General features: G+C 39.6%; 1 protein-coding gene across 4 annotated transcripts in view; it reads right to left on the bottom strand.

The window, feature by feature from the left end:
- The window catches only part of EIF2B3 (eukaryotic translation initiation factor 2B subunit gamma), a 122,510-nt gene that overhangs the window by 27,359 nt on the left and 78,728 nt on the right, over positions 1-16,423 (bottom strand). For 3 of the 4 annotated variants that reach the window (XM_060623297.2, XM_060623299.2, XM_060623300.2), the window contains exon 6: positions 14,994-15,083. The exons of the other annotated variant lie outside the window; for it this stretch is intronic. In XM_060623297.2, coding sequence (XP_060479280.2) covers positions 14,994-15,083 — 90 coding nt within the window. The remainder of the gene's footprint in view (positions 1-14,993; positions 15,084-16,423) is intronic. 4 annotated transcript variants of the gene reach the window in all.

The raw sequence follows: 16,423 nt of genomic DNA, 5'->3' as shown, positions 1-16,423 counted from the left end.
TCAGAAACTCTGTGTATGCTAGTAAAAGCCAAATTCCTTCCTGTCATGCCACCATGGGACTGACAGAGATCAAAAGTGACCTGGATTTGGTAGTTCTGGAGAAGCAGAAGATCTAAGTTCTCTATCAGCTTCAGGCTGGAGGGGGGGAGGGTAGTATTCTAAATCTAAGAATCCCTTCCCTGATTTACTCAGAAAATAGTCTTTTACAAAGTCCTATCTACCTGGTGTGTGTGCACATGTGTTTGTGTATGTGCATGTATTTTAACATAGGGCCTTGACTCTTAATTGGCAATAACCCTTGAGAAGGAAGAATGCTCTTGTCTTTTGAAAAAAGTTGTTTAAAAAACATTAAAAAACTTTCTCCATAAAGGCCTTGCATGTCTTCTGTTAATCCTAAATATCTTATATTTTTGGTTCATATTATAAACGGTGACTTTTAAACAGTTATTTTCTTCTTCTTGTTGGTTTTAGAAATTTGATTTATTCTGTATTTTAATCTTATAGCCAATTGCTTCACTAACAATCTTACTAATTCTAATAATTTATCTGTAGATTCTGACAATCATACCAACTATGAGAACAACACTTTTTTTCTTCCTTTCTAATCTGTAGATCTTTCATTTATTTTTCATGGTCTTACTATATTAGCTAAAATCTCCAATACAATGCTGACTGGAAGCACTGATCGTAGTAATCTTTACTTGTTCTTGATTTTAAAGGAAATTCTAGTATTTTATCATGTAGACTGATGATTTTTTTTTCATTATCAAAGCTACCATTTATTGATTGTCTTCTGCATGTAGATGTTGGGTTTCATGCTTTATAGCCAACAGTCCACACATGTCATAGGTTTTCTGCACATACCTTTTATGTACATAGGTTAAGGAAGTTCTCTTTTATTTCTAACTAGCTAAAAGCTTTCATCAATGACTGGGAATTGAATTTTATTTAAAAAATTTGTTTTATGTCTATGGAGCTCAACATACTTTTTCCCTTTTAATCTGTTATGATGATGAGTTTTTAATTTTTCATTTTATTTTAGAAAGAGAGCATGTGAGCAGGGAAGACAGGCAGAGAGAGAATTTTTTTTTAAAGTTTACTTATTTATTTTGAGAAAACAGGGCTCCATCCCATGACCCTGGGATCATGACCTGAGATGAAATCAACAGTCGGCCACCCAACTGCCCAAGCGCCCCATCGTGATGAGTTTTTAAAAAAACTTTTCTAATATCAACAGGTGTATTATTCAAAGACTATATATATATGATTTCTGCTCTATACTCCCTTAGAGTAGAGGAATTACAGGTGATTCTTTCATTATTTGTGCAAATTATGAAATTTTACATTTTTAGGACATTCCTAAATTTCTTGCCTCTCATTTTTTTCTCAGCTTCTATGGTACTACTCTCCTGGTTGGATTCAGACTCTGCAAATTTAAAATTCACTCTAGGGGCGCCTGGGTGGCTTGGTTGGTTAAGCGTCCGACTTCGGCTCAGGTCATGATCTCACGGTCTGTGAGTTTGAGCCCCACATCGGGCTTTGTGCTGACAGCTCAGAGCCTGGAGCCTGTTTCAGATTCTGTGTCTCCCTCTCTCTCTGCCTCTCCCCTGTTCATGCTCTGTCTCTCTCTGTCTCAAAAATAAATAAACGTTAAAAAAAATTTTAAAAAAATAAAAAATAAAAAAAAAATAAAATTCACTTTAATGACTAGGTACTTCCCATGCAGATTTCATCTTCCCATCTACTTAACAGTAGGCTTCCTCAGGACACCTGGGTGGCTCAGCTGGTTGAGTGTCTGACTTCGGCTCAGGTCATGATCTCAGTTCGTGGGTTTAAGCCCCGCATCAGGCTCTGTGCTGACAGCTCAGAGCTTGGAGCCTGCTTCAGATTCTGTGTCTCCCTTCTCTCTGCCTCTCCCCTGCTCACCCTCTGTGTCTCTTTCTCTCAAAAATAAATAAACATTAAAAATTAAAAAAAAAAGAGAGTAGGTTTCCTTATGACAGTTGTACTTATTCACCAATGGCTATCAAGGAATTCCTCCAACAAAGTTAACTTCAATTTACTTTCATGTAATCAGATCAGTCGAGGACAGCACTTACGGAAAATCAGATCACAGATCAATGTGTAGAAGAACTTTCAGAACGCCAAAAAAATTCCAGCACTATTTTTATACATTTTTATAAGCAGTAAGCAATCTTGGCCAAGAGCTTTGAAGCTCTCCTTTATTTGGCCTTCCTGGGTCGCAGGAGACATGGTGATTCCTAGAGGGTACTGAGACAGAATGTTGGGTCTAAATGACCAGTAATCTGGAACAGGGAAGAAGGGACCTGATCCTAAGTACAATAAGTATGCTTTTGATTTATACTTAGCAAAGGAATTAAAAGCACAGAAGGGTAAGAGACCAGCACATGATTTTTAGTTTTCTCTCTCATGCTGTAAACTTGTCAGAATTTGAAATCACTAATTTAGGGGCGCCTGGGTGGCGCAGTCGGTTAAGCGTCCGACTTCAGCCAGGTCACGATCTCGCGGTCCGTGAGTTTGAGCCCCGCGTCAGGCTCTGGGCTGATGGCTCGGAGCCTGGAGCCTGTTTCCGATTCTGTGTCTCCCTCTCTCTCTGCCCCTCCCCCGTTCATGCTCTGTCTCTCTCTGTCCCAAAAATTAAAAAAATAAAAAAAAAATAAAAAAATAAAAAAAAAAAAATTTAATGAAATCACTAATTTATTTAGGATTTAACAAGCATCTATTAATATGCCATTTACTGCGCTAGGCCTTGGAAATATACTGTTTCTGACTTCAAAGAATTCATAATCCAGTGGACAGCAGCCTGATCATGGATTTAAAAGGAACAGTGTAGAGGGAGATGAGGTTGATCAGGTAGGCAAGGACGCCAAATCATGGAAGCCTTTTGTGGCAGTCTCTAGTCTGGACTGAGAAGCTACTGGTGATTTTTAAGCAAGAAAGTGACATAATCAGTTTTATTTCTTAGTAAGATAATTCTGGTAGCAGTGGAAATAGGCCTGATATAAGGAGACTGAAGAGAGGGAGACTCTGAAAGATGAAAATGTGGTTTTAATGTATAAGCAGCCCAATAAACTGCTGCTGCATACTTCACGCCCTTCCCCCACTCCCATTCAAAGAAGCTCTGCAGGCTGACATGGGACCACACAGATGGAGTACAGATAGGAAGGCAAGACAGAGGCAGAGGCTGAGGAGGGTAAGCAAAATTATGAACCCTGGAGCTACACAGTTCATGGTTTTTGTCATTTTTAAAGGATCAAGTCAGACATCTTTGAAAAATTCTATGTAAGCTGGAAGCTCTTGTATTGAATTTCAATGTGATTTTTCTCCTGATCCTTTGATGGAGATTAAAAATTTCCATATGAATACAAAGAATGAAACAACACTTACTCTTAGCTCTTTTTCTCCCTCTTTAATGCACCAAACCAGTGTGGGTAGCAAATGTTCCTTGGCCCCCTCTGGTGGAAAACAAGTCAGTTCCCTTTGAAGAAATGACAAAGCATGGACAGCTGGGGGATTTCAGAGCCATGATATTTACATTATGGGCCAAACAGAACCGTCATGGCAAGAAGCAAGTAAACAAGCCTTGGCACACAGCCCCTTAGGGCAGAGCCCTTTACGGAGATCAGACAGTGATTTAAAGAGAGGACATGAAGCAGTCCTGCCAGGTCCCACCTGCCTCTGCTGGCGCTCAGCATCAGGTCAATCCCCATAATGCAGTTAGCTCAGCAGCATTACAGAGGACAAAATTACTCTTCCTGCTTCCTACTCAAAGTAGAGGCAGCTCAATGCTATGCCAAGAACTGGGATAGGCCACTGTGAACCTTTGTGAACATCCTGCCCTTGGGGCTGAAGATAAGCGGCTGGATCTACTGCCCTGGGCATGGGCAACCTCACATTTCCCATTCCCTCTTATACACAGCCTTCCTAGAAGGACGCCTCATCTCATGAATTATAAGCTTCCAAGAAATAGAAATCACAAAGGAGAACAACAGATTCTGACTAGCTATAAGCAAACAACTCTACCAAATTAAGAAGACAAAAAATAGTTGCTACAAATAGGACAAAAGATTAATATCCTTAACAGATAGATAGAAGGGTTCAAAAATACTTTTAAAGAGATAAAAATTAAAACAAGATGCAATTTCTCTCTGAATCAAATCAGCAGATTTAAAATAATTCTCATTACTGATAAGGGTGCTTTGAGACAGTTACTTTCATACAAGGGGAGTCAGAGTATAAACTGGTAAAATATTTTCTGAAAAGTGGCAATACATAGAAAAAGTATTGAAGATAATGAGGGAGTGTGGAGCAAGCTGAGGGCAAAGTACAGGCTAACAGCACCCAGGTGGGATATATGTGATACTCCTTGGACACTCCTGGCTACCCAAGAACAAAGGAAAGGGGTTTAAGTGCTTACCATGGCGATATGGGAAACTACGGCACATGAAAAATTAAATTCCCTTACTCCCTATAGCCCACTGACAAGTCCTTGAAACCGGCAGAGTGACCTCCCTCTAGGAGCTCAGCTGCCTCAATGATGACACTTTGCTAGGGGCAAAAGAGAATCTTGGCTTAGCGTTATCCTGACCCCCCAGGAACCTTTGAGTCTACCTTAATATATAAAAATTCCTTTGGAAACTTCCTTTATCTCAGCTGCCCCAAGATATATGCTGGCAATCATACTCCAAACTTATGGCCCCGTGATATACATCTGAAGGGTCTCATGGCTGAGGTTCTACCAAATGGTAATAAATGGCATTTTCCTAACAACACCTAATTTCTCAAGGTCCTGGAAACCTTGCTTCCTAAATACCTTAGAGCTCACTCTATCCCTAACCCCCTCCCAACCTGAGGGTATATACTTAGTTACCTGTCACGACCCCAGTGCAGCATTTCCTGCCATGGGTCCTGTCCTTTCATAAAATCACCTTTTTGCACCAAAGACGTCTTCAAGAATTCTTTCTTGGCTATTCGCGCCAGACCAACCCACCATCACCCCCAAAACTTCATTCATATTATTTCACCCTGTAGTTCTATTTCTATAAATCTATCCAAGGAAAACACATTATGCTCAATAAATATTTGCTGAATAAATAATAATCTAATATCATATAGGCAAAACTGATTGTAAGAATGTTTTAATGAAAGGAAAATGCTCATGAATAATACTGAATAAAGAAAAAACAAGATATTTTTACAGCATGATTTCAAGTATGTATATGTATATATAAAAATAAACAAAATAATGGAAAGAAATACACTAAAATGTTGTCAGTTATTACACAGTAGTAGAATTATGGGTAATATTTTCTTTTTATATTTTTTGAATTTTCCAAATTCCACAGTCATAGGCCATTCCTTATGTCTTCTTCCCTTACTTTCTGTGCTATCGCTCTCTTGATCTGTTCCTATTCCTCTCGGTTTCTCCTAAAATATTTGGTGTTTCTCGGTATTTTTCTTTCTGCCCTCTGATTGTTCTCATGCTATTCGTCTCCCTGAGGCAGATTATCGCTTACTGGCTTCTTTGCTGCTCATTCCCAAATGTGAACCCATAGCCAAGACCTCCCTCCTTTACTTTAATCCCACATTTCCAGCTGTCTGATGGACCATGCCATTTAGATGACCCACAGATAACTTAAACTCAATGTCTAAAACTGCACCCATCAACATCCCAAACCTTCCTCACCAACACTGCTTATCTTGCTTAGTGACATGAAGCTTCATTTAGCCACCCAAGCTAGAGATCTAATAATTACCAGACTTTTCCTTCTTCCTTCTTCACATAACCATTCACCAAACATTGCTGATTTTTATGCCCTAAATCTCTTTCAATAACTGTCAACTCCTCTCCATCTCTACTGCCACCACCTAGCCTAAGCCACTGTTATTCACTTGGATTCCTTCAATGCTTTTAATTGGTCTTACTCCCTCCAGTCTTACCTTTTGAACTCTGTCCTTCATATTGTAGATAGAATACTCTCTCTAAAATATAATCTGATCATGTCTCTTCTTCCTTCTATCCACCCCTGGATATTGTGGTTTTGTTTTTTTTTTTTTTTTTCATGAAATTTATTGTCAAATTGGTTTCCATACAACACCCAGTGCTCATCCCAAAAGGTGCCCTCCTCAGATATTGTGGTTTTTACTAAAGTACAGATCTGATCTTATCTCCTTAGGGTGTGTTCACTTTGTGAAAATTTATTGAGCCTTAAGATCGCTCTCAAATCTCTCTTCTTGGAAGCCTTTCATAACACTTGTAGGCTTCTATACTCACAGCAAAGACAATTATATAACGTTTTTTAATCCATATCATTAAAATTTTTTTTTAAGTTTTTTTGAGAGAAAGAGTGCGTGCAAGTGGGGAGCAAGGGGGCAGAGAGAGAGAATCCCAAGCAGGCTCCGCACTGTCAGCACAGTGCCCAATGTGGGGCTCAAACTCACGAACCGTGAGATCATGACCTGAGCTGAGATCAAGAGTCAGATGCTTAACCAACTGAGCCACCCAGGCGCCCCAAATCCCTATCACTTTGGAGTGTTATGCTAAGAAATTAATATATATCATCTCAAATTCTTATAGCAATTCTCATGGTAGGTACTATTGTCCTTATTTTTATAAGTGAGATAATCAGGGCTTAGAAAGACTAAGATCTTTTTTAGTTAATACAGCTTTTATAGTTGGCAGAGCCGAAACTTACTCCATATCTATCCCAAAGTCCATGACTCTTTCCACTATACTATATTAACTAGTACTCTGTTTCCTGCAACCATAGTACTTTCCACAGGATTTATAATTTTTTGCTTATTGTCTTTACAAATAGTAAGTGCTAAATAAATATTTATTTGAATAAATATTTCTGAATGAATGTGTAAACAACTGAGTGTCAACCCCCTAGGCTAGAGAGCTGGGAATAATTTCTTCTTCTAATTTTTGGATATAGAAAGTAGAGCTTTCCTGATTTGGAATTGTAATAAACTCTAAATATGTTTCTCTATTACTAATATTACTACCAGTAAAAATCCAACATTTGAGGGGCACCTGAGTGGCTCAGTTGGTTAAGTGTCCAACTTTGGCTCAGGTCATGATCTCACAGTTCATGGGCTCCACATTGGGCTCTGTGCTGACAGCTTGGAGCCTGGAGCCTGCTTTGGATTCAGTGTCTCCCTCTCTCTCCCCCTCCCCTACTCACACTCTCTCAAAAATGAATAAATGTTAAAAAAAAATTTAAAAAATCCAACATTTGAAAAAATACATAATTATTAGTTCTGATGAAGTCTGATATTTTTAGCATTTTTGCCTTGATTTCTGATTGGGTCCTCCTCGTGGCTACAAGCTTCAGGGAAGGCCTAAAAATGATGTCCATGGCAAAGGGAAATATTTAGCTACTTTTGCATTTTGTTTTTGTAAGCAAATCAAAAGAGACTTAAAATCTTCTAAGCATCCTCCACCTCAAGTCAGTCCTTCAAAATATTAATTAGGAAAGAGGTAGAAGAGGAAACGTACTTTTATAGGGCCGGGAACTCAAGTTTGCAGAGCAGAATTTTTTTTTTTTTTATATTTTTATTTATTTTTGAGTGAGAGAGCGAGGGAGGGGCTCTCTGATGCAGGGCTCGAACACCTGAACTGTGAGACCATGAACTGAGCTAAGTCAGATGCTTAACTGACGGAGCCACTGAGGCAGCTAAGTCAGATGCTTAACCGACAGAGCCACTGAGGCACCCTTGCAGGGCAGAATATTAAGGGCTTGGGTTTTCTTGCCTCTTTTCTCATCTCTTGCAGAGGAGCTATAATTGGGAAGGTAAGGTGATTGCGAAGTTAACCCATGCTTTCTTCTCAGGCTTCTTTTTCTTTTTTTCTTTTTGCCTTCAAAGTAAATAGATATATATGGAATAGTAAACAGGACATTATTTTGGATTAAAAGGTACTGATTTTAGTTAAAGCTAGGCACTTGGTATACATACAGTATTCTGTGATACCCTTTTCCTCTTTTTTTTTTTTTAATGTTCATTTATTTTTGAGAAAGAGAGAGAGCGAGTGCTCAGAGGAGGGGCAGAGAGAGAGGAAGAGAATCCAAAGCAGGCTCCAAGTTGTCAGAGCAGAGGCCGACGTGGGGTTCAAACACACAAACTGAGATCATGACCTGAGCCACCCAGGTGCCACTACCCTTTTCCTTTTTTTTTTTTTTTTTTAACGTTTATTTATTTTTGAGACAGAGCATGAACAGGGGAGGGGCAGAGAGAGAGGGGGACATAGAACCGGAAGCAGGCCCCAGGCTCTGGGCCATCAGCCCAGATCCCGACGCGGGGCTCGAACTCACGGATGGTGAGATCGTGACCTGAGCTGAAGTCGGACGCTTAACCGACTGAGCCACCCAGGCGCCCCTACCCTTTTCCTTTTTAACAAAAATACTGAAAACTTCTATGAGAGTAAATTTTCAATGTTGGTGCTATGGCTTGAGAAAGAAAAACATGTTCACATCCTACAGGCTGGAAAGACTGTTTAGGCTTATGTCAATCCAATAAACACTCAAAGAATATATTTGGGTATTTATTAAATGTTTGAGTTAAAAAAAAAAACTTATGGTAAGGAGCACCTGGGTGGCTCAGTCGGTTAAGCATCTGACTCTTGATTTTTGCTCAGGTCATGATCTGAAAATAAACAGATATTTAAAAAATAAAAATAATTATGGTAAGTCTAACTCACTGTTTCAAAATTTAAAAACAACTTTTTGGGGGCACCTGGGTGGCTCAGTAGGTTAAGCCTCTGACTCCTGATTTTGGCTCAGGTCATAATCTCACGGTCATGAGATTGAGCTCTGTGTTGAGGGCTCCACTCAGCGTGAAGCCTGCTTGGGATTCTCTCTCTCCCCCTCTCTCTCTTTCAAAAACAAAAGAAAACAAAAAAACATTAAAAAAATTCCAGACTTGAAGGTATATTACAAAGCTATAGTCATCAAGACAGTATGGTACTGGCACAAAAAGAGACACATAGATCATTGGAACAGAACAGAAAACCCAGAAATGGACCCACAGCTGTACGGTCAACTAATCTTTGACAAAGCAGGGAAAAATATCCAATGGGAAAAGATAGTCCCTTCAATAAATGGTGTTGGGAAAACTGGACAGCAACATGCGGATGAAACCTGACCACTTTCTTATATTATGCACCAAAATAAACTCAAAATGGATGAAAGACCTAAATGTGAGACAGGAAAACATCAAAATCTTTGAGTACACAGGCAGCAACCTCTTTGACTTAGCCATAGTGAATTCTTTTTTTTTTTCAACTTTTTTTTTTTTTTTTTTTTTTTTTTATTTATTTTTGGGACAGAGAGAGACAGAGCATGAACCGGGGAGGGGCAGAGAGAGAGGGAGACACAGAATCGGAAACAGGCTCCAGGCTCCGAGCCATCAGCCCAGAGCCTGACGCGGGGCTCGAACTCACGGACCGCGAGATCGTGACCTGGCTGAAGTCGGACGCTTAACCGACTGCGCCACCCAGGCGCCCCCATAGTGAATTCTTACTAAACACATAGGTAGAGGCAAGGGAAACTAAAACAAAAATAACTATTGGGACTTTATCAAGATAAAAAGCTTCTGCACAGTGAAGGAAACAATCAACAAAACTAAAAGGCAGCCTACAGAATGGGAGAAGAAATTTGTAAATGACATAGCTGATAAAGGGTTAGTATCTAAAATCTATAAAGAACTTATTAAACTCAACACCCCAAACACAAGTAATCCAGTTAAGAAATAGGCAGAAGACATGAATACATTTTTCCGAAGAAGACATCCAGAGGGCTAACAGACTCATGAAAAGATGCTCAACATCACTCATCATCAGGGAAATACAAATCAAAATCACGATGGGATACCACCTCACACCTGTCAGAATGGCTAAAATTAACAACACAGGAAATAGCAGCTGTTGGTGAGGATGTGGAGAAATGGGAGCCCTCTTGCACTGTTGGTGGGAATGCAAACTGATTGTAGCCACTGTGGAAAACAGTGTGGAGGTTCCTCAAAAAGTTAAAAACAGAACTACCCTATGACCCAGCAACTGCACTATTAGATATTTACCCAAAGAATACAAAAATACAGATTCAAAGGGATAACTGCACCCTGATGTTTATAGCAGCATTATCAACAGTAGCCAAACTATGGAAAGAGCCCAGGTGTCCACGGACTGATGAATGGATAAAGATGTGGTATATATACACAATGGAATGTTACTCAGCCATCAAAAAGAATTAAATCTTGCCATTTGCAATGATATGGATGGAGCCAGAGTGTATTATACTAACTGAAATAAGTCAGAGAAAGATAAATACCGTGTGATTTCATTCATAGGTGGAATTTAAGAAACAAAAACATAGGGGAAGGGAAAAAGAGAGACAGAGAGGGAAGCAAACCGTAAGAGACTCTTAACAATAGAGAACAGAGTTGACAGAAGGAGGTGAGCAGGGGAGGGGCTAAATGGGTGATGGGTATTAAAGAGGGCACTTGTGATTAGCACCGGGTGTTGTATGTAAGTGATGAGTCACTGGGTTCTATTCCTGAGTTCAATATTACACTGTATGTTAACTGACTGGAATTTAAATAAAAATTGAGAAGAAAAAAATAGATAGCATAAGGACCATGTAATAGCATAAAAAAGGTAAATAAAATGTAGAATGTAAAGTATAAAAAAATTTTTTTTGAGTTCTTACTGTGCACCAACTATTGCTCTCAGCTCTTTACAAGTATTTTTCACAACAATCATAAACGTCAAGTATTATTATTCCCAATTTTTAGATGAGAAAAGTAAGGTTCAGAAAGGTAAACACGTATCAAGATCACACAGCTCAGTTACTAAACTTCTCTTGTCAAAGAGAGTGCAGGTTTTCTTTTCTCCCCAGTTTACCTTATAGCTTTTCTACTTGGTCAGCTATAGAAATCCTCATCTCTGCTTCCACTACTGAAAAATCACATTACTTCTGCTGATGATGTGAGATGTGAGCTATCATCACATCTCTTCATCCCATTTACCAAGCATATACTGAATGTGTTAGCAATCCCGGTAGGTATCTAATCTCAAAAGAATTTGGATTGAAGACATTAACATGTAAACAGCTAAAAAAACCACAACTGAACAAAAAACACAGGGCAGAATATGTTGACTTTCATAGGTGAAAGACAGAAGATTGCCAAAGTGTCCTTTCTGAAAGTTGTGTCTACCTGGTTTACTTCTATCCTCCCATCCCTAAAGGAGTCATCATTTCATAACCAGATAATTATAAACGCCTCTTAATTACCTTGAAGGAGCCTCTTTCCCATCCAGCATGGTCTGTTCCCCTGCCAGGTTGTACTGCTGCTCCTTCCAAAAGGGACTATTCTGTTTGAAGATTTGTAACTCCCTGCTAAACTTTCTTTCTTTTTTTTTTTAAATTTAATTTTTAAAAATTTACATCCAAATGAGTTAGCATATAGTGCAACAATGATTTCAGGAGTAGATTCTTTAGTGCCCCTTACCCATTTAGCCCATCCCCCTTCTTACAACCCCTCAGTTTCTTCTCCATATTTATGAGTCTCTTCTGCTTTGTCCCCCTCCCTGTTTTTATATTATTTTTGTTTCCCTCCCTTATGTTCAACTGTTTTATCTCTTAAAGTCCTCATATGAGTGAAGTCATATGATTTTCGTCTTTCTCTGACTAATTTCACTTAGCATAATGCCCTCCAGTTCCATCCATGTAGTTGCAAATGGCAAGATTTCATTCTTTTTGATTGCTGAGTAATACTCCATTGTATGTATATATGTGTGTGTGTGTATATATATATATATATATACACACACACACATATATACACACACATACCACTTTTCTTTATCCATTCATCCATTGATGGACATTTGGGCTCTTTCCATACTTTGGCTATTGTTGATAGTGCTGCTATAAACATGGGGGTGCATGTGTCCCCTCGAAACAGCATACCTGTATCCCGTGGATAAATGCCTAGTAGTGCAATTGCTGGGTCGTAGGGTAGTTCTATTTTTAGTTTTTTGAGGAACCTCCATACTGTTTTCCAGAGTGGCTGCACCAGCTTGCATTCCCAACTCCCTGCTAAGCTTTCAAAGCCTTGTACATGCTGCTTCCACCAACCTATTCAACCCCATCTCCCACACCTTTGAGATAAGGCCTCCACTATTCCAGCCAGGAATAAAGAATCTCTCTTGAGTACCATTCTAATTTGTCCTGTGTGCCTTTATACTTTTCCTAATATATTGAAATATATCACTTTTCAGTATAATGCTTTTAATCCCAACGAATCTGACAGGTGAAGGGTAGATGATGGGGATAAAGAGATAAGGGTGTTTTAACAGATCTTGAGATGGGGTGGCAGTTTGAGCTGAGACTGTATCATGCTCTATTGGAACGGGCTCTGGGAAAGTCCCATTTGGCTGAGCTTCTGGCCAGGAGCCACAGAATCACCAAATTAAGGCTTGTCCTCAGGGCACATACCACTGGAGTACACTTGCCAGGTGTGGGAACAGCTAACTGGTGGCCAGATGAATTACAAAGGAGCTACTGCAGCTAGGGTGAAGCTAACTTTGGTGTAAAACTGTCTGCATATCCAGACATCAAAAGCTAAAATCCCATTTGGTAGTATTAAGGAGCACTGTTTGTTGTTGTTGTTGTTGTTATTGTTTTAAGGTGTGATAATGGTATTGAGGTATTTGTTTAAAAGATAAAGACTTTATATTTTACATATACATGTTCAGATATTTATAGATAATAACAATTCAAATAATTACAGATGAAATTACAAAATCATAATGACCTGCTTTAAAATAATCTGGCATGCCAGTGGAGAGATGGGTGGTAACATATATAAAACAACATTGGCCATGAATTGATAATTGTTGAAGCTGTGTGATGGACACATGGGATTTCATTACATTATTTTCTCTACTTCTGCATTCCTGTGAAGTTTTCCATAGTAAATATTTAAAAAAGAAATCATAATTTCTACTACTAGTGCATCCTCTTTCAACATATCAAGGCCAGGGCCTACTTCAAGACAGGGCCTCATTTTCACTTGAGAATAAAAAACAAGCCCTTAGGGGCGCCTGGGTGGCTCAGTCAGTTAAGCTTCTGACTTTGGCTCAAGTCATGATCTCACGGTTTGTGGATTCGAGCCACAAGTCAGGCTCTGTGTTGACAGCTGAGCCTGGAACCTGCTTTGAATTCTGTGTTTCCCTCTCTCTCTGCCCCTCCCCTGCTTGTGCTCTGTCTCTCAAAAATAAATAAAGGTTAAAAAATTAAAGAAACAAAAAACCAAAAAAACAACCAAGCCCTTAAAGGCCAAGAGTTAACTTCATTTTTGGAATATATATAGCCCGGACTGGTGACTGGAAAACAGGTCCTGAATCAATAATCAATGACTAATTTTGGCAGCATGTCCCTTGCTATTTAATATTTTTATTTTTATTTATTTTTAAAGTTTTATTTATTTATTTTGAGAACGAGAGAAAGAGAGAGCGCATGTGAGCGTCAGCATGTGCAGGGGAGGGACAGAGAGAGGGAGAGAGAGAATCCCAACCAGGGTCCACATTGTCATTGCGGAGTCTGATGTGGGACTCAAACCCATGAACTGTGAGATCATGATCTAAGCTGAAACCAAGGGCCAGACACTTAACTGACTGAGCCACTCAGGTGCCCCAACTCTCTTTGCTATTTAAAAAGCAAAGCTCTGCAATCTACTGTGGAGCTTAGGCTGTAAATTTCCTGAGGGCAGGGCCTATGTCTGCTTATTTACCATTGGTCCCGCAGTTGATCTAATACAATGCCTGCCTCATAACAGGTGCTTAATAAATATTTGTTGATTGAATGATCAAACACAATAATAAATTAGGGGGGAGCAAGGCAACAGTGTCCTAAGGTGGGGAAATAGAGAAACGACAATCCCTGACAAAGTTTTCTAGGAATCCAAATGATTTCTTTTACCATTGGTTCTAAATGGGTATTCCTGTAGAGGTTTACCAGGTGTTGTGGGGGTAAGGGTTAGGAAGCAAGAAATATACTGGGCACGGAGGAACAATTCCCCTTCCCCTTAATATTCCTGTATATATCCAAGTCTATCAGCCAAAAGCACGCTAGTGTTTAAACTCAGGTTCTCAGACTTTCTTCCTCAGCTGGTCTGAGGGAACTTGGTGCTGTGGTACTAGCCCACTTGCTTTCCAGTCCACCAGTGCTATTCAAGGCAGAAACTTATCCTGCAGCCATCAAGGGAGACTAGGTGCTCCTCTCCTCCTCTTAAATCTTTTCCTACCTGTTCCTCTGAGGACTCTAAGTGCATTTACTATAAAAAATCTTTGAGATCAACCTCAGAGGAACTTTTTCCCTGGAAACCTAAGTCCTGTGATCTGCCAGATATAGTCCGTGGAGAGTATTTAAGGCCCATAGTTCTATACTCAAAGCAAAATCAGAAAAAGTACCAAATTTGGTTTTTTTGCATTCATAAACATTCACCCAGTGAGATGGACTTTTCCAAAATTGGAGGGAAACTTGTTTTTTTCTCCACTCTTCTTGGCTAAGTCTCTGAAACTTTGCTAAGAGGGCCCATCTGTAGGATAATTGCCTAGGGGAAGGATACCTGCTTGGAGACAAATAGCACTAGAGCTAGGGAGCTCAATCTTGCAGAAGGAAGAAGAACCCAGAACTATGCAGAAAGAGGCACCATATGTTATGATTAGTTTTACAAAAATATTCTGTTGGCTTAGTGTAACACTGGCCCCCCAAATATAAGCAGGGACTCTGTGATACAGACAAAAATAACAGTATGCTAATAACACAATTTTATTTTTAAAACAAAGGCGAGAATCAACTATTATTTATATAAACAAGTTATCTAACATTATCAGGGTTTAAAACTGTTAACTAAGAATCAAGGTAGTTTACACACTATGAGTTTGACTCTACCTCCCTCTTTCTTACTTATTTTCCATTAGGAAGTCCACAACGTATTTTTTCAAGCAGTAGAGATGGGCATCCACAAGGCCTGTGTGGAAATGTATTCTAGGGTGCCTGCAAAAACAATAAGAGAGAAAGGGTTCACAATCAAGTAACGTGGTTCTATCCTATTATTAGGTAGTAGGCATTAAGAAGTTTATAAGCATGGGGCACCTGGGTGGCTCAGTCTGTTGAGCATCCGACTTCAGCTCAGGTCATGATCTCACGGTCCGTGAGTTTGAGCCCTGCGTTGGGCTCTATGCTGACAGCTCAGAGCCTGGAGCCTGCTTCGGATTCTGTGTCTCCCTCTCTCTCTGCCCCTCCCCCATTCATGCTCTGTCTCTCTCTGTCTCCAAAATAAATAAACATTTAAAAAAAAAAAATTTAAAGGGGCACCTGGGTGGCTCAGTCGGTTAAGTGTCCGACTTTGGCTTAGGTCATAATCTCAGTTTGTGGGTTCAAGCCCCGCGTCAGGCTCTGTGCTGACAGCTCGGAGCCTGGAGCCTGCTTCGGATTCTGTGTCTCCCTCCCTCTCTGCCCCACCCCTGCTCACACTCTATCTCTCTCTCTCAAAAATAAGTAAATGTAAAAAAGAAAAAAAAATTTAAAAAGTTTATAAGGGTCAGAGCCATGCTGCTCACACCCTACTCTGGCCAACATGGTGAATACTAGCTCTACTCCTACCATAGAAAAGGTCTTCTCTTTATAGAAACTCTATCTCACACTTTATGAGGCCTTTAGGTGAACTATCAAATCACTGACAAGTCACCTTCTTCTATCACAAATTCCAACTCACAATTCTTAGGATTAACATTTTCTTGCTTTTACTCCAACTGCCCCACTTTCTGCAGGCCATATTTCAGCCATGCTTTCTTCATGATCTGGTATGTATTATTCCATTTCCACAGAAAATGAAGTAAAATTCTGTGAATACTCCCTAATTCCCTACTTTTATGTATTCATCAGGACTTTCCCCAGATATACTTCCTCCAGGAAACCTTCACTGACAACTCAAGTTCCTGCTCCCACAGCACTTGGTGCCCATCTCTATCAGTTAAGTTATCATCCAGTAAGGTAACAGCTTCCTTACTTGGCTCTCTCTCCCAACAGACTGGAAGTTCCCTGAGGGCAGAGATTTATTTTTATACCCTTACCATTTAGCATTGTACCTCACACAGTGTATTTAATAAACAGCTGTTGAATAAACAAATGAATAAATTAGGTCAGATTAAGGTATTTGTTTAGTTGCTGTCTATTTTAGTTTGACGTTTTGGTTTGAGCCTTAAGAAATGCCATGCTTATAATGTCTAAGGTCATTTTATTTAGTAACAACAGACAGCTGAAAGGCAGGAAGGAAGAAGCAGGGTAGAAAAACTGAGATTCCAATCACAGATACCTGATTATTACCTTTCTTC

The sequence above is a fragment of the Panthera onca genome, chromosome C1, assembly GCF_046562875.1.
Source record: "Panthera onca isolate mPanOnc1 chromosome C1, mPanOnc1 haplotype 2, whole genome shotgun sequence".
Taxonomy (NCBI): domain Eukaryota; kingdom Metazoa; phylum Chordata; class Mammalia; order Carnivora; family Felidae; genus Panthera; species Panthera onca.
Note: the sequence above shows the minus strand (reverse complement) of the source record. Positions and strands in the feature narration are given on the sequence as shown.